This window comes from Thamnophis elegans, chromosome 11 (genome assembly GCF_009769535.1).
Source record: "Thamnophis elegans isolate rThaEle1 chromosome 11, rThaEle1.pri, whole genome shotgun sequence".
In the NCBI taxonomy this organism is placed as follows: domain Eukaryota; kingdom Metazoa; phylum Chordata; class Lepidosauria; order Squamata; family Colubridae; genus Thamnophis; species Thamnophis elegans.
The window spans coordinates 5567458-5592227 of record NC_045551.1 but is presented as its reverse complement, the minus strand read 5'-3'; the positions used below and the strand labels follow the sequence as shown (position 1 = coordinate 5592227).

Below are 24770 nucleotides of genomic sequence, written 5' to 3'. Positions count from 1 at the left end.
AAACCTCTCTCTCCCCCTCTGGAAGACATTTCCGTCTATCAGCCTTTGGTGGTCTTTAATATTATTTTAGACAATCAAACAGTGGTGGGATTTAGCCGGTTCGCACCTATTCGGGAGAACCGGTTGGTAACTTTCTAAGCAGCTCGGAGAACCGGTTGTTAACTTTCTAAGCAGTTCGGAGAACCGGTTGTTAACTTTCTAAGCAGTTCGGAGAACTGGTTGTTAACTTTCTAAGCAGTTCGGAGAACCGGTTGTTAACTTTCCAAGCAGTTCGGAGAACCGGTTGTTGGAAGAAATCTCATTTTGTTTTTTTCCCACTTTACAGGGCTAATCCTAATCTAGCCTAATCTTTATTGACTTGCTTACAGAAACTGCCTCTCCGGGTTAACCCTTATTATCATTGTAACAGCTAAGGCGAAGCCCCCATCGACTTGGGGAACGTTGAGTTGGCCACGCTCACACAGTCACATGACCACCGAACCCCCCCCCCATCTACCCAGCTGGTCATTAGGGCAGAGAACCGGTTGTGAAATTATTTGAATCCCACCACTGCCCCCACCCCCACCCTCCAAGCTGTCCATTTCATAAACAAGTATGTCCGGGTGACTTACAACAAATAGCTCTTTTTTATCAAGATCTTGACCTAACTTATGAAGCATGATAAAAAAACAAATGCCAGTTCAGTTCAGTTCAGTTTATTTCATTTATATGCTGCCCTTTTCCCCCGGAGGGGACTCAGGGCGGCTCACAACTCAACCAGGGAAGGGGAATACAGACAAAAAGAATTTAAAAAAAAACAAAGCATAACAATACATAATTTAAAAACACACAACAGTCATACCATTCAAGACGGGGGCAACAGCTCTTTAGCCCCAGGCCTGTCAGAACAGCCAGGTTTTAAGGGCCTTGCGGAAGGCCTGGAGGGTGGTGAGGGTTCGAATCTCCACGGGGAGTTCGTTCCAGAGGGTTGGAGCAGCCACAGAGAAGGCTCTCCTCCTAGTAGTCGCCAGTCGACACTGGCCGGCGGATGGAATTTGGAGGAGGCCTAATCTGTGGGATCTAATCGGTCTAATGGAGGTAATTGGCAGCAGGCGGTCTCTCAAGTACCCAGGTCCAATACCATGAAGGGCTTTATACGTGACGACTAGCGCCTTGAAGCGTATCTGGAGACCAATAGGCAGCCAGTGCAGCTCGCGGAGGATAGGTGTGACGTGGGTGAACTGAGGTACACCCACGATCGCTCGCGTGGCTGCATTCTGGACAAGCTGAAGTCTCCGAATACTCTTCAAGGGCTGCCCCATGTAGAGCACGTTGCAGTAGTCCAGTCTAGAGGTCACAAGGGCGCGAGTTCAGATTTATTTCTAAGCCAATTTTGGTTTAGTGGCTACAAACCAGGAACTTGTGAGTTCAAATTCTATCTTGGACATAAAACCGGCCAGACGACTTTGAGCTAGTCACTCTCTCTCTCTCTCTCAACCCTAGGAGGAAGGCAACGCCAAACCTCTGAAATGTTGCCAGGAAAACTATAAGAACATGTCCCGGCAGTTGTCAGGAGTCAACACTGACTCAAAAGCAGAGAGAACAGAGAGAGGGAGTTGCTTCGAAAGTGCTTAATGTTGTATCCAAACTTAGTTTTTCATTGCATTTATATAGTACCGTATATATATTTTTTGCCCAATCAGTAGAATTCAACTGAGCACAGAAGTTACAGGCAAACATAGGTTTGGTGTAGGCAACTTTTTAAAAGGTTTCTTAAATTTGCTTCAGTTCTGGGCTTACGTGTCCAAAGGAGTCTTGTCTTGGTCTGTAACTGATTTAGTCAGAGACCTAACCTGAAAATATCAGAGCCTCAAGGCCTATCCTTCAAGAGATAGGATTATAGCAATTGTGCCTTCCGCTTCCCTTTCTACATGGACCAGATTTCATCCAGGGGCTGCCTGGGGTCATCACTTGCCATTGACCACAAGGTGCAATGGGTTAAGTATCACTTACGATAGAAATTTTTTTTTATTTTCCATTTTCATAGCATATAATCACATGTATGCTCTTACATAGTCAATATCATGTTGTATTATTAAGTAATTACATCAATTCATCTTACCATCAACTACCAAAGGGGGAAAAAGGAACCAGTTATTGGCTCTTCTGCTCTCCATACACCATATTTATGCCTTATATGACATTTTCTTCCCCCTCTCTCCTCCCCCTTTCTACATCCTTTCCTCCCTCCATCATTTTCTACTCTACTTCCCCTTCCTTTCTCCTTCTCCTCTCTCCCCTTACCACTCCTCCTTATAGACCTCATCTTCCCCCTTCACCCTCTCTCCTGTCCCTCTCTTCCTATCTTTCTTCTCTGCTTCCCACTCTTCTACATCCTGTCTTCCCTTCATCATTTTCTACTCTACTTCCCCTTCCTTTCTTCTTCTCCTCTCTCCCCTTACCACTCCTCCTTATAGACCTCATCTTCCCCCCTCACCCTCTCTCCTGTCCCTCTCTTCCTATCTTTCTTCTCTGCTTCCCACTCTTCTACATCCTGTCTTCCCTTCATCATTTTCTACTCTACTTCCCCTTCCTTTCTTCTTCTCCTCTCTCCCCTTACCACTCCTCCTTGTACACCTCATCTTCCCCCCCCTCACCCTCTCTCCTGTCCCTCTCTTCCTATCTTTCTTCTCTCCTCTGCTTCCCACTCTTCTACATCCTGTCTTCCCTCCATCATTTTCTACTCTACTTCCCCTTCCTTTCTCCTTCTCCTCTCTCCCCTTACCACTCCTACTTGTACACCTCATCTTCCCCCCCCCTCACCCTCTCTCCTGTCCCTCTCTTCCTATCTTTCTTCTCTCCTCTGCTTCCCACTCTTCTACATCCTTTCTTCCCTCCATCATTTTCTACTCTACTTCCCCTTCCTTTCTCCTTCTCCTCTCTCCCCTTACCACTCCTCCTTGTACACCTCATCTTCCCCCCCCTCACCCTCTCTCCTGTCCCTCTCTTCCTATCTTTCTTCTCTCCTCTGCTTCCCACTCTTCTACATCCTTTCCTCCCTCCATCATTTTCTACTCTACTTCCCCTTCCTTTCTCCTTCTCCTCTCTCCCCTTACCACTCCTCCTTGTACACCTCATCTTCCCCCCTCACCCTCTCTCCTGTCCCTCTCTTCCTATCTTTCTTCTCTCCTCTGCTTCCCACTCTTCCTCTCATTCACTTGGTGTATTTCAGCTTCTGAGCAAACTCCCTTTTGTGTTGATGGTATTTATAATTCCATTTCAATATACATGGAAAAGAAAAAAATAGCAGTATACATGTACAATCATAATACCTTAAAGTCCAACACCCGGGTTACCACAGAGCCTACAATTCTGTAGTTGCAGGAAGAAAGGGTAATTTTTCTCCCATTTGAGGGATAGCAGATATTCTCTCCTCTCTTCTAAGTGTTTGGTTGGGAAGACTTTGGAAAGCTGCTCCACCTTCATAAGGTGAATTACAGGAACTTTATTAAAGACTATGACTAGACTTAATCCTCATTTAGCAAACTGTTCACATTTAGAGTAGTGATTTTTTTTTTAAAGAAACTTTACAACTAATCCTCTCATTTGTGGTCTTTGCAAGTCTGTAAAAGAAAAGGAAAGTTGAAGTAAACTAGTCAGAGTTACGGCTTCACTTAATAACAGCTTTGTTTAACAACCAAAATGACGGCTACCTGTAGTGTTGAGACTGCTGTAGCTGGACTGTTTTCAGGTATTTTTGTGCAATCTTTATAAGTGATGATGAATGTCCACTGTGGAAAACATTTGAAGTGCTACTTCTACTGTTCAGTGTGTGTATATTTGCGAAATAAAATATTCAAGGTATTAACTAGGGAGGCTAAATACCTTTTAATGAAATGTAAACGTAAATGTAAATGTAAGGAGCCGAGGTGGCGCAGTGGTTAAGAGTGCACTACTGCAGGCCACTTTAGATGAGTGCTAACTGCAGTTCGACGGTTCAAATCTCACCGGCTCAAGGTTGACTCAGCCTTCCATCCTTCCGAGGTGTGTAAAACGAAGACCCAGATTGTTGGGGGCGATATGCTGACTCTGGAAACCGCTTAGAGAGGGCTCAAAGCCCTATGAAGCAGTATATAAGTCGAACTGCTATTGCTATTGCTATTGCTAAACTACAGCACATCCACTCGTGTTGGATGAAGTTAATCCTTTTTGCTTCGGAAAGCACTATTTTCATTTTTAGCAAAAAAAAAAAAAGCCCATCCTTTATCCATCCTTAATATTTTTGGCATCTGAATAAAGGCAAAAATTGGGATTGGCCCAACAGTCAATTGGTGTAAAGGCTTCTCACAGGCTGGAGTGATTGAAGAGCTGTTTGTTTTCTCTTTCAAATGCATCCAGTCAGATCCAGGTTTACTTCCCCATGAATTTGTAGTTAAAGTCACCAGCTTGGAGGCCAAGGAGTAGTGAGAGATTTCCCTAGGAAGAACATTAGCTAGTGGTTAAAGGGACTGAAACGAAGTTATCCAGCGTGTCTGAGAAAAATCAAAAGATGGGTCACTGGTCTCTCTGAGCTTGCTTGTTTCCTTCCAGATATTTCATTACCCAAACTAGGACTAGCACTGATGATGTAACCTAGTTTGGGTAATGAAAAGTTTACAAGAAAGCAACCAAGCGCAGAGACCACCAAGGACCCCTCATTTCAGCCCTGAACTACTAATATTCTTCTTATCAAAAGAATTCTGAAATGCAGTGGAGTCTCCATTTGTTCCCCCCTACACTGTTGGAATTGTGAATCCTTTATTATTATTATTATTATTTGCAACAACAAAATTGTATCACAGCGGCCAGTTGTTTCGCCGGATTTGGCATTGGTTACTAGTCGGGCCCCACCCAGGGGCCTAGGACGTCATAACGTATTTTCGTAATATGCGTGCAGATCCAAGCAGTGCGGCTTTTTGCATTTGACTGATAGCGATTTTGTCAATTTTTAACTGTTTTAAATGTAATTCCAGTGCTTTTGGAATAGCACCAAGTGTGCCAATTACCACTGGAATTACCACTGCTGGTTTGTGCCATAAGCGTTGAATTTCGATTTTTAAGTCCTGGTGTTTCTCAATTTTTTCATTTTATATATATATATGTATGTATGTATGTATGTATGTGTGTGTGTGTATGTATGTGTATGTATATATATGTATATATATATATGTGTGTGTGTGTGTGTGTGTGTGTGTGTGTATGTATGTATGTATGTATATATATATATTAGATTTTTTACAACCCCTGGTAAGCCCCAATTATGGGAGGAAGCCAACTGCTTCCATCATCTGTCAATCGGCTCGTCACAAGAGTCCATCACGACAGAAACCCAATATTTTTACTGTTGCCTTTGTTATATTTGTGTGTGTTTTTTTTTAATTTGTGCTGATAAATAAATAAAGGGAGACTAGTATAGATCTATTTCAAGCTATTTAGCTCTCATCAGCTAGCCATACCCTTACTGGGATTTGAACCTGGGCTATATTATATATTAGGCAGACATCTTAGCCATTAGGGCTATGTGTGTGTGTGTGTGTGTGTGTGTGTGTGTATATATATATATATTTATATTTCATTATTATTATTATTATTTCCCTCCTACAACACCTTACAGTCATTACATCAACATTGTTATGTCATCATACCTGTACATGTATATAATATTTCGCTTCTATATTTACACACCTTTATACACAGTTCTATATGTATTTATATACAGTTTTTTGGCTTAATTAATTTTATTCTTGTTTTGCAACCATTTGTACCAATTGTTCCAAATTTCATAATATTCCGACCCTTCTTTATCTTTTAATTTCAGTGTTAATTTGTCCATCTCTGCACAATCCAAAGTTTTTTTAATCACTAATTCATCCGAGGGGGTATTATTTTGTTTCCAGCATTGGGCAAATGCTATTCTAGCTGTAGTTAGCAGATGTGTTAATATGTACTTAATTTTCTTTGTATATTTCTCTTTGATTATTCCCAGTAGAAAGATTTCCGGTTTGTATTTTATCTGTTCTCCTGTAATTTCTTGCACCCATTTCCAAATTTTTGTCCAATATTTTTGTGTTTCCGGGCAGGTCCACCATATGTGATAAGTCCATTGAATTGTGAATCATAGAAAGCAAACATCAGATTTCATTGAGAGTGGAATCCACGAGGAAATACTATTTGAGTGATCAGGCCCTTCCATTTGCCACAAAGAAGGGAACCAAAATACGTTTTGAGTTAATAACATTGAAGGTTAGATTTATAGATAGCAGAAGTGATTTGAAATCAAATTAAGCGACGACTATTTTTAGATCGTACAACTTTGGATTTCAGCCATGCTTCTCATATAATTCCTAGAGGTATTATCAACATTACATTTCCCACTTTATTTTTCAGGGCACAGTAGTAAAGTTTCAAAGATATAATCCAGTTATGGAAATGGGGTTCTATTAAAGTCAAATGTATATTAGAACCAAATTTAATGATCTGTGTAATTTTACACTCTTTATATAGTTAAACATAATTTAAACATAATTTTACAGGGCATTGCCCACACTGATTTGCCAAGCAGTGTTCTTTATATTTGGCAAAAAAGTCCAAATTCAGATTTTGCTCATTGTTTCTATGGTCCATTGAATGTGGATTCATAAACTTAAGATTTCGATGCCATGCAATACATTACAATATAAATAAGACTCAGTTCAAGCTGAAGCATTTAATCAAGTAGCACCTGATGTCCCCAGTTCTGTAATCTATAAAGATACTAAGCGTTCAAACCTTTGGAAGTTGTAATTGGATAATGGGGGGAAAATTAAACATACGTGCAGGTATTCAGTACTTTTACTTCCATACCACTCACTTAAGTGCACCCTTGATATATTTATTGAAATATTGTGCAATTCTACTTATAAGACCTTCATTGTGTTCTTTGGAAGTTCACCAGAGGTGGGTTCCTACCAGTTCGCACCTATTCGGTAGAACCGGTTCATCAAATCTACCGAACCGTTTAGAAGAAGTTTTTTTTTTTATTAACATTTGTACACCAGTGGACCCAGAAAGCAGGCCACACCTACAGAAGAGGCTCCAAAAATTTTTGAAACCCATCACTGGTCCTTAGATGTGATTATTCTACACTATCATGCTCCTATTTATAAAACTCAGGGCCTCTGTGAAAGGTAAGGATGACTACTGCGTTTGTGGTGCGATCAGAACATTGCGTGTGTTGAAGTTGTTTTAACGCAAACCAAAGATGCCTTTTAAAAAACAAGTTTACATCCTATTCTTATGCATGCCAGTGCTGTGTGCGAGGTAATTTAAGGTGGTTCTGACAAGTGTCGTCGGCATCTTCATATCCGGTCACATGGGCGCCAAGCCACTCCCATCCGGTCACATGGGCGGCAAGCCACTCCCACAAAGGAGGCCACACCCACAGAGTAGGTTCGAACGATTTTTGAAACCCACCACTGAAGTTCACATATACTTCTATAAATTTGCATACCTTTATAGTAGTCCTGCCTTCGGCATAGTATCCATGACTAGGCACATCTTCTGCTTAATCTGTCGTTTTGGACCATCACATTGAAAGTATGTTAGTTCTCAGAAATGTGACTATTATTTGAAAGTCTTACTTTCTCCACTTTGTTCTGTTTAACTTAGTTTCAATCTACTTTGTGTGCATAATATTCCGTTACTTGACTTACTTCCTATGTGGCATGTGGAGGGAAATTGGGGGCAGGTTACCCTTGTCCAACCCTTCTGGCTTTGAAAGCCCCATTCTATAATCACAGCACTACAGTAACACATTTCTTTTCTCAAAACTTTAATCTCTTGTGATTTGAGGAAGCTCACACAATAGACCGTCTTAAGCATTGGCAGGCATTTATCAAACAAGTTTGATGCAATGGTTCTTCTCTTTTACAGGTCACTATGCGTCTTATACTCCCAAAAATAATTTTCAGAGCTGCAGAAATTTATCCTCGCGTGAAGTTCCTAGCTTTTATCTTCACCCCAAAGTTTTTTTCTGGGTCATAAAAGTTGATAGGAGCCTTGTTTCAACCACGTTTCGGCTTCTAATCTGGTACCGAGGAAATCGCTTACCCACCCCAAATCTTCTGAAAGAAACCCCCCCCCCTCATAATCAGTTCTAATCAGAAGAAAAAGAGACACAAGGGTGTTTCTCAGAACCCAATCTCCCCAATTCTGCAGTTGCTGATGTGTCACCATAGAAATTGTTCCCATCTTTGATTCTACCAGTAAGGCTGCTGTTGGATTTGGGCTACATATTCTTATTTGAAGCTCCTCAAACTTGAGACTCAGTTTTAGAGAGGAGAACACATAATAGATTGTTCTCCTTACTCTCCCTCTGCGCTAAGGATTGTGATTATTGGACCAAAACAAGCTTCCCTAGCAACCATTCTGCCTTTGGAGAATGCCTCTCTCTTTGGTTTCCTTCCATTCTTCATCCTCATATGAGCCATAAATCTTTTCTAAGGTTTGAATAATGAGCCTCTTGTCATCAGTCTTTTCATGGTCTGGATAATTCCCCTATGCTCCCAAAATTGCACATGATGCATAATACTGACTATTACCGTATATACTCGAGTATAGGCCGACCCGAATATAAGCCGAGGCACCTAATTTTACCACAAAAAACTGGAAAAGTTATTGACTCGAGTATAAGCCTAGGGTGGGAAATGCAGCAGCTACCGGTAAATTTCAAAAATAAAAATAGATACCAATAATGTTTTTGAATATTTATTTCAAAGAAAAACAGTAAACTAGCGGTGTATTCAATGAAATACTTCACTCACCTCATGATGCTGATGTCCCGCTGTGATGATGATGTCCCGTGCAGCCGCGGGAGCGATGTCCCGCCTCCTATGACACACGGCACAGTGATTCCTATCATTGGATCACTGTACCAGAGGAGGTGGGACATAGCTATGTGGCTGCTTGCCATAACAAGGAGGAGGTGGGACATCGTTGCAGAGCGGCAGGAGGGGGAGGAAGGGGAATCGTAAGACAGCCCTGCATTACATTAGAACGTGAGGAGGGGGGATGGTGCGGTGCGCGCTGCGCGGCAAACTGACACAGAGGGAGGGGAAACTCACAGGGGCACTGGGCCATTCACGAGTGTCACCCAGCGGCATGGCCCCGCCCCTTTTTCTCCTCCATTTCGGGCAAATTTTTCACTGACTCGAGTATAAGCCGAGGCGGCTTTTTTCAGCCCAAAAAGTGGGCTGAAAAACTAGGCTTATACTCGAGTATATACAGTATGTCCTTTGATCATCGGTTTCATGTATTCTTTTTCATCCTCTTCCATTTAAGCATCATAGTTATCTACTATGTCATTCATTGGGATGACTGATAAGCCTATACGACACCATAGTTAAACCACAATACCTGGTCTACTTCCTTCCCTCTGTAATCTTGCGGTGCAGACTTTAGTCCTGCATGCCCTTCAATCTTGTATGAAGATGCCTCCTTTTTTGCCATAAGAGACACAGAGTGTATCTTTGAATATTCCTTTAGTCTAGTCTTCCAGGTGCTTTATATTCCAACTTCCGTCCCATTCTCTAATACGCAGTGAATTGACTTTATCACAGGATATCAAGAATGTACAATATTCACTAGTTCGGGAAAGTAAGGTTCCCGAGGGCTCCGAAATATTCTGCTCCTCCATTGAAACTTATTATTTCTCTTCCAGGTCCTGCATTTCAGGGGATTATTCTGTGGTTTCTAAAGAAAATGTTCTGCTTCACGGTTCACCGACAAATGCACGCTCGGCAAAAGCGCGCCGACGAAACCGCGGCGAGAAAACCGCAAGGTCGAAATCACGCCGACAAATTAGCGCAGAAGCACACCGACAACAGCGCACCAACAAAAGCACTCCTTCAACAAAGAACTAATAACAACCTAATATCCCTAACCCTAACTCTAAACCTAAATCTAACCCTAAACCTAATCCTGAACCTAACCCTAATCCTTACCTTAACTTAAATCACGCTTTTGTGGGCGCGGTTATGTCGGTGCGTTATTGTGGGTGCGTTTATGATGTCGTGGTTTTCTCGCCGCAGTTTCGTCGGCGCGCTTTTGTTGTGCGCGCACTTGTCGGGTCACGCTGCTTCACTATATACCAGGGATGGTTCAAGATATTCAAGGGATAATGCCTAAATAGAAATTTTCCATGTGGAAAATGCTGTCTTTGGACAACTGAAACCATAATATTCTGGCATTCTCTAGTATATTTCATAAATCGGAGTTTTGCACATGCCTAGAATGTACCTTATCACTGATTCATCCTGGCTTCTCCATCTATTTTGCTACCTAATGTATATGTTGATGAATAGTTACCAAGATCCTTGGATCCTTTTGTGGAAAGGATCTTTTCCTATAGCAAGTAAAATATTTTTCATATAGGAGATTGTCTTTGCCCAGAAGCTCAGCGATCATCAATTTGCTGATTAGTATAAGATGTCATAAGAGACGCGGTGACTTAGTGGCTAAGATGCTGAGCTTGTTGATCAGAAAGGTCGGCAGTTCGGTGGTTCGAATCCCTAGTGCCGCGTAACGGAGTGAGCTCCCATTACTTGTCCCAGCTTCCGGCAACCTAGCACTTCGAAAGCATGTAAAAATGCAAGTAGAAAAATAGGGACCACTTTGGTGGGAAGGTAACAGTGTTCCATGCACATTCGGCATTTAGTCATGCTGACCACATGACATGGAGACGCCTGGCTTTTTGGCTTTGAAACGGAGATGAGCACTGCTCCCTGGAATTGGGAACGATTAGCACATAGGTGCGAGGGGAACCTTTACCTTTATAAGATGTCAACATCTCTTCAGATCTAATACCTGTGCTTCCAGTTTTGCTGACTCTTTTGAAACCAATTTCTTGCTTTGTAAAAAAATTTGTATAAACTGAAAAGGGGTAGGTGTTGATTGTTTTAGCACCTATTCGTTGTATAATAGAGGGACATCTGAGTCAGGTCCTTGCTGCCAGCAACATTCTGTACTTGCACATACTGTACATAGGCAGGAAATTAGCCTGGCCTTAAAGTTTCATTATTCAAGGGCATTCTCCCTCCCCACATAACTAACTGTCAAGCATGCACAGTGAAGCATGGATGACAAATGTCAAGTTAGGTTTTCCAGGTAGAAGCAGTGTTTCTTGGCAAAATCATATATATATATATATATATATTAGATTTTTACAACCCCTGGTAAGCCCCAATTATGGGAGGAAGCTAACTGCTTCCATCATCTGTCAATTGGCTCGTCACAAGAGTCCATCACAACAGAAACCCAATATTTTTACTGTTGCCTTTGTTATATATATATATGTGTGTGTGTGTGTGTGTGTGTATGTGTATGTATGTATGTATGTATGTATGTATGTATGTATGTATGTGTATATATATATATATATATATATATATATATATATATATATATATATATATATATATATATATATATATATATATATATGCTGATAAATAAATAAAGGGAGACTAGTATAGATCTATTTCAAGCTATTTAGCTCTCATCAGCTAGCCATACCCTTACCGGGATTTGAACCTGGGCTATATCACATACTAGGCAGACTTCTTAGCCATTAGGCTTGTTTGTTAAAAAACAAACAAACACACAAATATAACAAAGGCAACAGTAAAAAACATTGGGTTTCTGTCGTGATGGACTCTTGTGACGAGCCGATTGACAGATGATGGAAGCAGTTAGCTTCCTCCCATAATTGGGGCTTACCAGAGGTTGTAAAAATCTAATATCTATCTATCTATCTATCTATCTATCTATCTATCTATCTATCTATCTATCTATCTATCTATCTATCTATATATATATATATATATATATATATATATATATATATGCTGATAAATAAATAAAGGGAGACTATTTCAAGCTATTTAGCTCTCATCAGCTAGCCATACCCTTACTGGGATTTGAACCTGGGCTATATTACATACTAGGCAGAGATCTTAGCCAGAGATCTTAGCCAAAAATCTAATAGATACCTTTCACCCTGGCTTCGCTGATAACGGATAAGAGCCTGTGGCCTAATGGCTAAGATCTCTGCCTAGTATGTAATGTAGCCCAGGTTCAAATCCCAGTAAGGTTATGGCTAGCTGATGAGAGCTAAATAGCTTGAAATAAATCTATACTAGTCTCCCTTTATTTATTTATCAGCACAAAAAAAACTATATGTGTATGTATGTATGTATGTATGTATGTATATATATATATATATATATATATATATATATATATATATATACATACATACATACATACATATACATATATACACACACACACACACACACACACACATATATATATGCATGTATATGTATGTATGCATGCATGCATGTATGTGTGTGTGTGTGTGTGTTTGTGTAGTGAAGACCTGCAGCCTGTAATGAGGTTGACTCTGGTTTCCTGCTTTAAAAAATCTTCCCAAAAGACCTATTAGAGAGCTTCTGGATGAATCTTTTCTCCCGCGGGTTGTATTAAGGTTAACTAAGTTAACCTTAGTTAACCTCACAATTTGGCAATGACCCACCGTGGGGTGGCTCAAATGAAAATAGTTTTCTTTGGCACTTAAAGCACGGAAGCAATTAATTTTAGAACATTGAATAGGAATTCATTTTACTGAAGGATCAGTTATTTGGATAAAACTTTCCCCAGTTTTTAGGCTCCTGGTTACAGTACTGAGCAATGAATTCCAAGCCAATCTGGAGTGATAACCAATTAATAATAGCCGATCAATTTGTAGATATATATACTTATATCCAGGATTATGTCTGTTCTGTACCAAAGGAATAGAAATATTTAATGAATGAACATTCTTTTCAGAAGATGATCTATAAGGAAAGTATATTTTCTATATAACCCACTAGCGGAGATGTCTTGGTCAAATTCTTACTTTTGCCTCCCTCTATTTGACTGCCCCTCTTCTTTTTTTTATTATTTATAAATGTGTTTTTATTTTCCATTTTCATTTTCGTACAGTCACATATATACTGTGCATAACCGGGGCCATATAACATTAAACAATAAACACAGCCATTCCTCTTATCAGCAGTACCCCCCAAAATAGAAACCCAACGTACCTCTTCGACCCTTCATACACCCTTTCTTTCGCCCCCCTCCAACTTTCCATCTTCCCTCCATCATTCCCCTCTACCCTCCTTCCCCTCCCCTTCTACCACTCCTCTCTCCCGATACACTCCCTCCCTTCCTTCTCCCCCTCGCTCCCGTCATCTCTCCCACCCTCTCTACCCCTCTTTCTTCTATCCCTCTACTCCTCCCTTCGGTGTATTTCTACTATCTATTAATATATTCAGCTTGTCCTATTTTTACAGTGGAATTAAAGAGCAACAGTATACAAGTGCAGTCGCGTTACTTTAAAGTCTAACACATACTATGTATCCCCGTCTCCCCCCTAACACCCCACCTCCCTTCCCCCCCCGACTTCCCAGAGCCCGTAAACGGTATAGATTTTTAACAAACACAGTCTAAAATATATTAAGACAAAGGAAATTTTAAAAAAAGAAGTTAATAACATCTCTGCATTGAACTCAGCTTCTTCCTGTTGCACTAGCTATGAACAGTTTAGATTATTCCTAATCTTAAGCATAGGCTATCTGTAATTTCTTAGTCCCATATTTGTTTTGCATATAATCAATCCATTTTTTCCAGTCTCGTTTATATCCCTCATTTGAGTGATCTTTAAGATATGCCGATATTTTTGCCATCTCGGCTAAGTTTGTAACTTTCAATGTCCATTCTTGAGTTGCAGGCAAGTCTTCCTTCTTCCAGTATTGCGCCACCAACAGTCTTGCCGCCGTTATTAGGTGCAGAACCAAGTTAGTCTCTACCATTGTAAAGTCAGTACATGCCCCTCTTCTATCTTCCCTCCTTTTTTGAATTGTGCGAGATTTGGGTGGGAGTGCAAAGCAGGCTCTTGTCATCAGTGATGGCTGAGGAGCAGACTTCAAAGCATTCTAGCATCATTAATTTTGTTCACTTTTTCCCAAGGTCCCGTTGTGCATATCGGAAAAGAAAATCGCTTTCTCAATGATCCTTCCCTGCAGTCTTTCAGCAACATAGCACAGCTGGGAGCATTCGTGTTACTCCGGCTTCCATAGTTGACATACAAAACAATAGTGTGTCAGGGTGATTTTTAAGATAACTTTGCAAATCTTTCCATGCTTTTTACTTTTAACCATGGGAAATGTCTATGCTTAACAGGTCATTTAAATTTCATGTTATGGTGAACAGTTTTGCAGAATAATAGCAGTAGACTTATATACCGCTTCATAGGCCTTTCAGGCCTCTCTAAGCGGTTTACAGAGAGTCAGCATATTGCCCCCAACAATCTGGGTCCTCATTTTACCCACCTCGGAAGGATGGAAGGCTGAGTCAACCCTGAGCCGGTGAGATTTGAACCGCTGACCTGCTGATCTAGCAGTAGCCTGCAGTGCTGCATTTAACCACTGCGCCACCTTGGCTCTTAGAATGAAATAAGCATGGTTGGTATTCAGATTGTTTTTGGTAACATCAATCATAGTTAGCATATTTCAAGAATAAGGTGTTTGTATTTCAAGGAGCTTACAATGTACAAATAAGAGAGAAAGTGAAGGAAGGGATAAAGCAGGCATTCATTCATACATACATACATGCATGCATGCATGCATACACACACAAACACACGGATTGTAACCCGCCCGAATGGTATGAATGTTGTGTTCTTAAAATTGTATTGTTCTATATGTCCAAAGTTTGTTTCTCCCCCTTCCCTTTTTAAGTTGTAAGCCGCCCTGAGTCCCCCCAGGGAAAAGGGCGGCATATAAATTTAATAAAATACAAATACAAATACAAATACAAATACACACACAAACATCCAAAATCACTTTTATCAGGGCTTCATGGAAATGGTAATATTTGAAGAGGGATTGGAGAAAAATAGCATTCACTGAACAAAGGGGTTGCAGAGAAGAACTCAACTAGAGCCGAGGTGTTGCAGTGGTTAGGGTGCAGTACTGCAGGCCACTTTAGCTGACTGTGATCTGCAGTTCAGCGGTTCAAATCTCACCGGCTCAAGGTTGACTCAGCCTTCCATCCTTCCGAGGTGGGTGAAATGAGGACCCGGACTATGGGGGCAATGTTCTGACTCTGTAAACCGCTTAGAGAGGGCTGAAAGCCCTATGAAGCGGTATATAAGTCTAACTGCTATTGCTATTTCTATTGTTATTTGCAGTTCAGTGGTTCTAATCTCACCGGCTCAAGGTCGACTCAGTCTTCCATCCTTCCGAGGTGGGTGAAATGAGGACCCGGACTGTGGGGGCGATATGCTGACTCTGTAAACCGCTTAGAGAGGGCTGAAAGTCCTATAAAGCGGTATATAAGTCTAACTGCTATTGCTATTGCTATTGTTATCTGCAGTTCAGTGGTTCTAATCTCACCGGCTCAAGGTTGACTCAGCCTTCCATCCTTCCAAAGTGGGTGAAATGAGGACCTGGACTGTGGGGGCAAGTTGCTGACTCAATTTGCTAAAAAATTTGTAAACCGCTTAGAGAGGGCTGAAAGCCCTATGAAGCAGTATATAAGTCTAATAAATAAATAAATAAATTTTTATCAATCTCATTTATTACTTTTACTGCTTTGTATAAAAACAAAGACTGAATTCTCTCCTTGTTCCTGATATCAAAATTCCCATTTCTCTTACTTCTTTTTGCTTAAGGGGCATCAACTTTATCCTGATCAAGGAGAGGAGAAGGCATAAAGAGGTTCTTATTATTAATCCGATTTCTTTTCTCTACTCTTGCAACTTCCAGTGGGTTTCATAGTTTGCTTACTTGTTTATTTATTTTTGGGGGGATTCTGATGTTCTCTTCCTCTGGAGGCCAGCCAGTCTTTGGGGGCAGGTTTTTTTAGAGGCTACTATTGGAAAAAGAGGCAGGGAAATCTTCTATGAATTCTTAGATTCTTAATTAATTTTAGTAAACTGTTGTGAATTGTGCTCAGTTCGGTTGGCATCGCACCAACTTTTCAAATGTTTTATATTTTTTTATTTATTTTTCAGATCAAAAAGTAGGTATTTTTGCTTTTGGACATAGTTTCCTCTAGCTAGTTTGCACTCTACATGGGGCTGCCCTTGAAGAGTGTTCGGAGACTGCAGTTGGTCCAGAATGCAACCACGCGAGCGATAATGAGTGTACCTAGATACGCCCATGTTACACCTATCCTCCGCGAGCTGCACTGGCTCCCAGTGATTATGTTGTGATTGAAGATGGAGTTTGTGAACACAAGCCTTTCTTATTTTCTGGTCTTTATGTTTTTTCTTTCTTTCTTTGTGTCTAGTTCTTGTTTGTGCATGTTGTTTAATTTTGTGGTACAATTGTTATCTGCCCAGGGCCTTCAGGAATTGGCAGCATAACAATGAAGTAAATAAAAATAAATAATGCAGTGTTTGATTTGATGATCCTATGCCTGTTATAAGCCTTAAGCCACAGTCTTCTGTCTTCCTTTCGCAGAGAGGTGGTTTGGTATGGTGATTAAATAGCAATAGCAGTTAGACTTATATACCGCTTCATAGGGCTTTCAGCCCTCTCTAAGCGGTTTACAGAGTCAGCATATCTCCCCCAACAACAATCCGGGTCCTCATTTTACCCATTACTATATGTAATTCCTATCTCCTACACATTGTGGTATATCTTACACAAAGAGGTTAATCTAGAATGAGTAATTTGCTCTTACACGTAGTCCACACATAACAACTGTGTACTTTTGTATAAGAAAACAACTGACCGAGAGTATGAATATAATTTGTATGCATACCCTGGTTATTGTGTCACGGTATTTGAAGTGACAGCTTATTTTGCTGCCATTGTAAAGGGAGGGGAAGGGAGATATGTGTAAAATCGACTTTCTTCTGCGTATTGTATTACTGGTAAACTGTCAGGAAGCTCAGAACATTGCAAACGGGTTAGTGAAGTTTGCGTTAATTATTATATCCTGCTACAAGATCCTAGGGTGAACCCAAAATACCTGTAGATACAGTTACAGGTGAAAAACTACAGTATTTCTTCTCTTTCTCCGTTGCAAATCTGTATGCTAAGTAACAAGGCAGTGCTGGCAGGTAATTCTGGGAATGGCCTTCTTTGGATGGATCTCCCATCATGCTAGGAAATGCTGTATCACACTTCCTGCAAAGCGCAGCTCTGTGTGAATTGGGGTTTTGCATCTGAACGCTTGCTGTGGTAGTTCTTTTGAAAGGAATCCTTGGTCTTTTGCTAAAACCCTTTTTGGGAAAAACAAATTCTTGTTAATATCAGGGGTGCTCAAAAGTGATCAAGGGATACGTGCGTTGCATACTTGAATTGTTATGTCGGTGTGCCAGCATCACTGCGTAAATAGGGAAAGATGCCACTTGTGGGATAATATTGCAATGCACAAATAAATCGTTTCATGATTTATGAAATACCTCTGTTAGGGAAGGGATGGCTCCATTGCGTGGGATATGTTAAAATGTTGACTTAAAACAGCTATCTCTCATAGATCCTTCAATTAATTAGAATTCCTGTTCTGGGTCTGGAGTTGGATTTATTGGTTGATCCTAGTTTGAACATTTGTGTTATTAAAATCAGGCATGATTGGTAGTTCTGTAACGTATGGATAGTATATACATATATACACTATGGCTTAAGATGCAGGACGGTCTCTGTCTGTCTGTCTGTGTCTGTCTGTCTGTCTGTCTGTCTGTCTCTTGAAATATACTTTTTTATTTTCCATTTTCATAACATACAATCACATGTATACTATTACATAGCCAATATCCTATTGTATTAAGTAGTAATTACATCAGTTCCTCTTGTCATCAACGCCCAGAAAGATAAAAACCCATTATTAGCTCTTCTGCTCTCCATACACCTCTTTCTTCTACCTCTCTCCTCCCTCCTTTCTTCCCTCCATCATCCTTTTCTGCTCTACTTCCCCTTCCTTTCTCCTTCTCCTCTCTCTACATTCCACTCCTCCTCATCCTCCTCATCTTCCCCCCTTGCCCTCTCTCCTATCCCTCTCTTCCTATCTTTCTTCTCTCTTCTGTTTCCCACTCTTCCTCTCATTGGTGTATTTCTGCTTCTGAGCAAACTCCATTCTGTGTTGATGGTATTTATGCTTCCATATCAATATACTTAACATATCTTAGTTTTAAAGAAAAAATAAGAGAAGATAGTATACATGTGCAATCATATTACATTAAAATCTCGTGGCACGACAAAACCGCGAAGCCCTTATCCGCGGAGACATAAGCGCGTCGCTAAAGCCGCGACGTCATCACCGCGCATCATCACCGCTGCGACAACAGCGCGGCAACAGAAGGGCGCTTTAAAACGGCGACGCAGCAGAAAGCCGATTTCAATTAAGGTAAGAGTTAGGATTAGGTTTAGGGGTTTGTTTTAGGGTTAGGTTTAGGGTTAGGGTTAGGTTTAGGGTACTGAGTGCTTGGGAATGCGCCGATTTGTCCTCCGCGATTATGTCATCGCGGTAGGGTCGCGTTTTTCCTTAGCGCTTAGAACGGTGCGAATTAGTCTTTGCGTTTATGTCTCCGTGGATAAGGGCTTCGTGGATTTGTGGTGGAACCTTAAAATCTTACACCCCCCCCCCCGTCAAGCCTAATATACATCCCTCCCTCCCCCCCTTCACCCCAAGTCTGTCTGTCTGTCTCTCTCTCTCTCTCTCTCTCTCTCTCTCTCCCTCCCTCCCTCTCCCACCCCTACTCTCTGTTGCTTGATTGCAGAAGTCCTTGGTTGGATATGAGTGTGTGTATGCGGGCATGCATGCATGCATTCTTCCCTGTACGATGTGAAACAGTAACAGCTGGTGTGCAGCTGGTATACCTTGTTCTGGGAAATTTTTCTCCCAGCCAAGGAAGATTGAGATGGAAGGTGGATTTTCTGAAGCACTTTTATTACTCTTCCCACTGTTGTAATTCTCGTTAAACATTTCTGACTCCCCGGGGGTTCCTTCTCCCCGTTGTTCTTAACTGCTTTTACAAGTTCATTTTCCCTTATGTTCCTAGGATTCAGGCCATGCTGGAGTGGATGGCTACCGGATTGTGAATAGCTAGACGCCTTTTGTCTTGATTGACTAAAAATGTTTCCTAGTTGCAGCCAGCCGAGCTTTCCATCATGGCAAAGCTTGCAAACAATAAGCACAGTCCTTTCTCACTATTACTATGTAATAAGAAGGCTGTCAGGGCATTGCTGAGAATTTCTGAAAGTGTTTCTTTAACAGACGTGCCAGTCTTCTTGAACAGCAAAGCTGAGGAATGCTCGTTTTATTTACAGTTTAGAAAAGGGTGGGTCTTGTCTGTGTGTGGTTTTCTTTCCCTTGGGTTTCTTAAACTTCCTTTTAAAGGGGGGGGGGATGCTTTTGTGCGTAGATCCTTAAGCTGCAAAAATCTTCATGCTATATCAGTGGACTTTTGTAGAATTAGTGACACTGGTTTTATCTGCTTAAAGTGAATGCTGGATTCCTTCTCCTCATCGCTGTACCCAAATTTTGTTCCTTCTGCACTGTATGTTTCTTATAGCTGAGAAGAGACCTCGTTGGAGTGAGAATTCACTCCAAAGTGTGTTGCAAATTCAGCTTGGCTCTTGAATAGCAATAGCAGTTAGACTTATATACCGCTTCATAGGGCTTTCAGCCCTCTCTAAGCGGTTTACAGAGTCAGCATATTGCCCCCAACAACAATCCGGGTCCTCATTTCACCCACCTCGGAAGGATGGAAGGCTGAATCAACCCTGAGCCGGTGAGATTTGAACCGCCGAACTGCAGAACTGCAGTCAGCTGAAGTAGCCTGCAGTGCTGCACTCTTAACCACTGCGCCACCTCGGAATAAGTAGTACTCTTATCTTTTGTTGGTTTTCTTGCTGAAGAATCTCTTGGAATAATAAAAGTAAAAAAAGGTTCCCCCTACACTTGGCTAGGTTGGCAGAAGCTGGGACAAGTAGCGGGAGCTCCCTCCATTACACGGCACTAGGGATTCGAACTGCCGAACCTTCTGATTGACAAGCTCAGCTTCTTAGCCATATCTCTTGGAACATCCACACAAAATTTATTAAGAGGCAATTCTCCTCAGCTTCTTCCTTACAATATTTTCCATTGTCACGGAGAGTTTCCAGTAGGGGCTGAAATGGGAAATGGGTTTTGGAGAGGGGCTCAAAATAAACACAGAAATGGTTCACAGTTTTCTTTTGAACTGTTTAGGGGTGGTGATGGTTCAGTGGAGCGGAAACTCAATGTTTAAGGTAGTTGCATGGTTGGGGAAAACAAAATAGGAAGATCTGACAGAACAAGCTGGCCAGGCTGATGTGTTTCATTCCCTTCTCCCTTCCGCCTCACACCTGCATTGGTTATACACCAATCTTCCCAATATCTTCTTTTTCTATTCCTGCCTGCTCGTAAGTTCTACTCCTGGTGCACAGCACATTCAAGCCAGTCCCCTCCCGATATTTCCAAGACATTGGGCTTGTTAAGTAGAAGGTTGACAGTTCGAGACCCAAGCGCTACGTGACGGGGTGATTACTGCCACAACTTGCTCCAGCTCCTGCGCACCTAACTGTTTGAAAGCGTGCAAATGCAAGTAGATAAATAGGTACCACTTCCGTGGGAAGGTAACAGTGTTTTGTGCATATAACACCACCCCCACCCAAAAAAATATTTGACACAACGATCTTAAGGTGCCCCTTAAGATATAAAAAGATGAGGACCCTTTTACAAACATTCTCAGTTTATGTGGGTGAGAATTGTACATCAAGGTAGCATTTGTGCTTTAATGGGCTTTAAAAAGAGCTTTTCTATTGATTTCTTAAATTAGGTAAGAATCGTCTACATTTGTTCAAGTAAGAGTTTTTTTAAAAAAAATACAAAACAGTAGGTGGAAATTTCAGACAACTTTTAAACTCTGGAGTAATAGTTGCAATTTTGGAGGCTTGCAAGAATTTCCCAAAAACTTAGATTAGAAGACTGGAATGCAGATACTTGGGAGTGCAATTCTCATTTGTACTAGCTGGTTTTTGCTAATGATCATGATTACAGGAGCTGTAAATCTCAAAACAGCTGAGGAATGCGAGGTTACTTCTTGGATAATCTTCATAGTTCCGGGATTTGCTACACAATATACAGAAAAGTTTATCAGAAGGAGAACATTGAACAAACCCGTTTGATAAAAGAGAAGTTTTGAAGTGACGCACGTTCCCTGGAAAGAGACTCCCTCGTAATAGTTTATGTGACATTTATTAGCTATATTTGGAGATACGCCAGCCACTGAAAAAATCCAGAGTGGTGGCAATGGAATTTTTTTTTTACATCACTATGGGAAAGGAGTGGGGTGCATACTCATATTTTATGTCTTAATAAGGCTTGTAAACCCCGTGCCATTATTTATTTCATTATCCACGAAGACATAATGTCAAAGAAGCTTCCTCTGCTTTTTCCTTCCTAGGATGGTTAGGTTTTAGCTTGTTAAAATATTTCCTTGATCCCTTCAATACAATGAAATGAGGAAGTGACTGAGATGCCAATTGTAACACCAGGTGGCTGATTGCACCATTTCTCTGGCTCAGCTTCAGCATTTTTCATATCATCTGTGGGCTGTGGGGAAAGTGAAAGAGAAGGGAGTACAGTATATTTATCTCCTATGGAAGGATATACATTAGAGAAGAGTAGACTTTATTCTTCTAATGTCAGCAGCATTGAGTTCAACTGTACATCGCTGTTCCCTCTAAGGTGCGCACCTGCGCGGCCGCGCACATAACATGAAAACACCGCGCAGCAGTTTACAACCGTCACGCAGTGAAAAAGAGCCGAGGTGGCGCAGTGGTTAGGGTGCAGTACTGCAGGCCACTTCAGCTGACTGTTATCTGCAGTTCAGCGGTTCTAATCTCACCGGCTCAAGGTTGACTCATCCTTCCATCCTTCTGAGGTGGGTGAAATGAGGACCCAGACTGTGGGGGCGATATGCTGGCTCTGTAAACTGCTTAGAGAGGGCTGAAAGCCCTATGAAGCAGTATATAAGTCTAACTGCTATTGCTATTTTCAATGTCATGCTTCCCGTTAGATGAGAGGCCACTCTCTGCTCCCGGCGCTAATTTTTGCACTCCTGGGCTTTCTTTGCATAATGGCTGGAGATCCCTCTTCGGGGGATCCAGGGGATCCCCTATACAAGTATTTTAATATTGCAGACTTGCAGTATTAGAAGTGATACTGATATTATATAACACTTTTTAAATTAAGCGGGTCCCTTGAATAAACATAACTTTGAGTTTCAAATAACACTGATTTTGTTGTTGTCTTAGGTGACATCTGTGAAAAAAATTCAGGTGCTCAGGCATGAAAATATGCCGCTCAAACACTATACTTTTCCGCTCACACTGCAAATTTTTTTAGAGGGAACATTGTTGTACATGAGTTGAGTTTGTGGGAATCTTCTCCCCCCCCCCCCCCCTTATAGTAAACTGGGAAAAAAAGTAGCATTTAAATAAAATAGTCAAAGTGTTCACAAATATTATCTTGACAGTTTTTTTTTTACAGTACCTGCTTTAAATAAATAAATGTCAAGCCCACGAGATATACAGATATAAAACTGATAGATTAGTCAGACTTTTCGGGCAACATACAACTTAAGATTGAAATGAAGCTTGAACAAGGATTTCCAGGTGATGTTCTCCCGGTTCACCGACAAAAGGGCGACCGACAAAAGCGCGCCCGACTAAACCGTGGTGACAAAACCGCGAGTTCTAAAACACACCAACGAATGAGCGCTGAATCACGCCGATAACAGCGCGCCAACAAGCACGCTGTAAACCTGAACCTAAAACGAACCCTAACCCTAAACCTAACCCTTACCTTAACTTAAATTGCGCTTCTGTCAATGTGCTGTTGTCAGCGCGCTGTTGTCGGCGTGTTGTTGTCGGTGCGTTGATGACGTCGCGGTTTTAGCGTCGCGGTTTTGTCGGCAGGCTTTTGTTGTGCACGCTTTTGTCGTGTCACGGGTTCTCCCAGGCCGTATGCCTACCAAAAGTTTTTTAAAAAATCCAGTGCAAAAATAACCACTCTTATCTAGGTACTACAACATTTGTGCTTGCCTACATGCTTTATTTTCAAAATGTTCATATTTCTTCTTTGCCAGTAAGGCTTCCAAGATAATAACAATAAACAAAGGAGGGCAAATTAACAATAGTCATATTTACCACAAAACCACATATTACGATCAAGCAAAAATAACTTTGAACGGCTTTGACTGCGTTGCCAATATCTTTTTTTTCTTTTCTTCTTTGTAGGAAAGTCCTTCGATATCACCTACGTACGCCTCAAGTTCCATACCAGCCGCCCAGAGAGCTTTGCCCTTTACAAGCGCACTCGGGAAGATGGCCCGTGGGTGCCCTACCAATATTACAGCGGCTCCTGTGAGAAAACATACCACAAGGTCAATCGAGGTTTTGTCAAGAGTTGGGAAGATGAACAGCAGGCCGTTTGTACAGACGAGTTCAGCGACATCTCACCACTCACCGGTGGCAATGTGGCCTTCTCAACACTGGAGGGAAGGCCCAGCGCTTATAACTTTGATAACAGTCCTGTCTTGCAGGTAAGAAAACTTGGAATCGGATCAAAGATTAAGACGGATGCGTTTTATTTCTTAATTTCCATGTCATGCCAAAAATCTCATCATTCTCTTTTTTTCTTAGGAAACATGACACCTTTCATTCTTTCAGAGTGGGTCCTATATAGCAGTGTTTTTCAACCACTGTGCTGCGGCGCACTAGTGTGCCGTGACATAGTGTAAGGTGTGCCGTGGGAAAATTACTTTATATATAGTCAATATAGGCACAGAGTTAAATTTTTTTAACATTTTCTAATGGTGGTGTGCCTCGTGATTTTTTTCATGAAAAAAGTGTGCCTTTGCACAAAAAAGGTTGAAAAACACTGCTATATAGACTATTAACATGCTTAGTTAATACATGGTCAGCCAGGGGATAATATCAAGAGATTTTCAGTGGCCCCCACAAACTCATTTTCTCCCCATTTTTTTCCCACCTGATTAGGAATGCAAGGAGAGGGATCATACTTTCTTGCCATCCCTTCCTATAAATCTTTTCCCAAAATGTACTTGACATGGTTGCCAAAGGTAATATGTGACAAAGTGACGAAATTAGTGGACCAGAGGAATGCCGTCGATATAATTTACTTGGACTTCAGCAAGGCATTTGATAAGGTAGACCATAACCTACTACTAGATAAAGGAGAAGAATGTGGGTTGGACAGCATCACCACCAGATGGATTCGTAACTGGCTGACCAACTGCACTCAACGTGTAGTCCTCAATGGAACTGCATCTACATGGAGGGAGGTATGCAGTGGAGTAGCCCAAGGCTCTGTTTTAGGCCCAGTACTCTTCAACATCAATGATCTGGATGAGGGGATAAATGGGGAACTCATCAAATTTTCAGATGCATCAAGATGGCAGAATAGCCAACACTCCAGAAGATAGGCTCAAGATACAGAAGGATCTTGACAAACTTGAACATTGGGCAGTATCTAACAAAATGATATTCAATGGTGAAAAAGTAAGGTTCTACATTTAGGCAAGAAAAACAAAATGCACAAGTACAGTATAGGTGGTACCTGCTCAATAGTAGTAACTGTGAGAGGGATCTTGGAATCCTAGTGGACAA

The 24770-nt window shown here is 41.3% G+C and overlaps 1 protein-coding gene across 1 annotated transcript in view; it reads left to right on the top strand.

Moving 5' to 3' along the window:
- The window catches only part of LAMC1 (laminin subunit gamma 1), a 179983-nt gene that overhangs the window by 69298 nt on the left and 85915 nt on the right, over nt 1-24770 (top strand). The window contains 1 exon segment of the mRNA XM_032226394.1: nt 23379-23683. Coding sequence (XP_032082285.1) covers nt 23379-23683 — 305 coding nt within the window.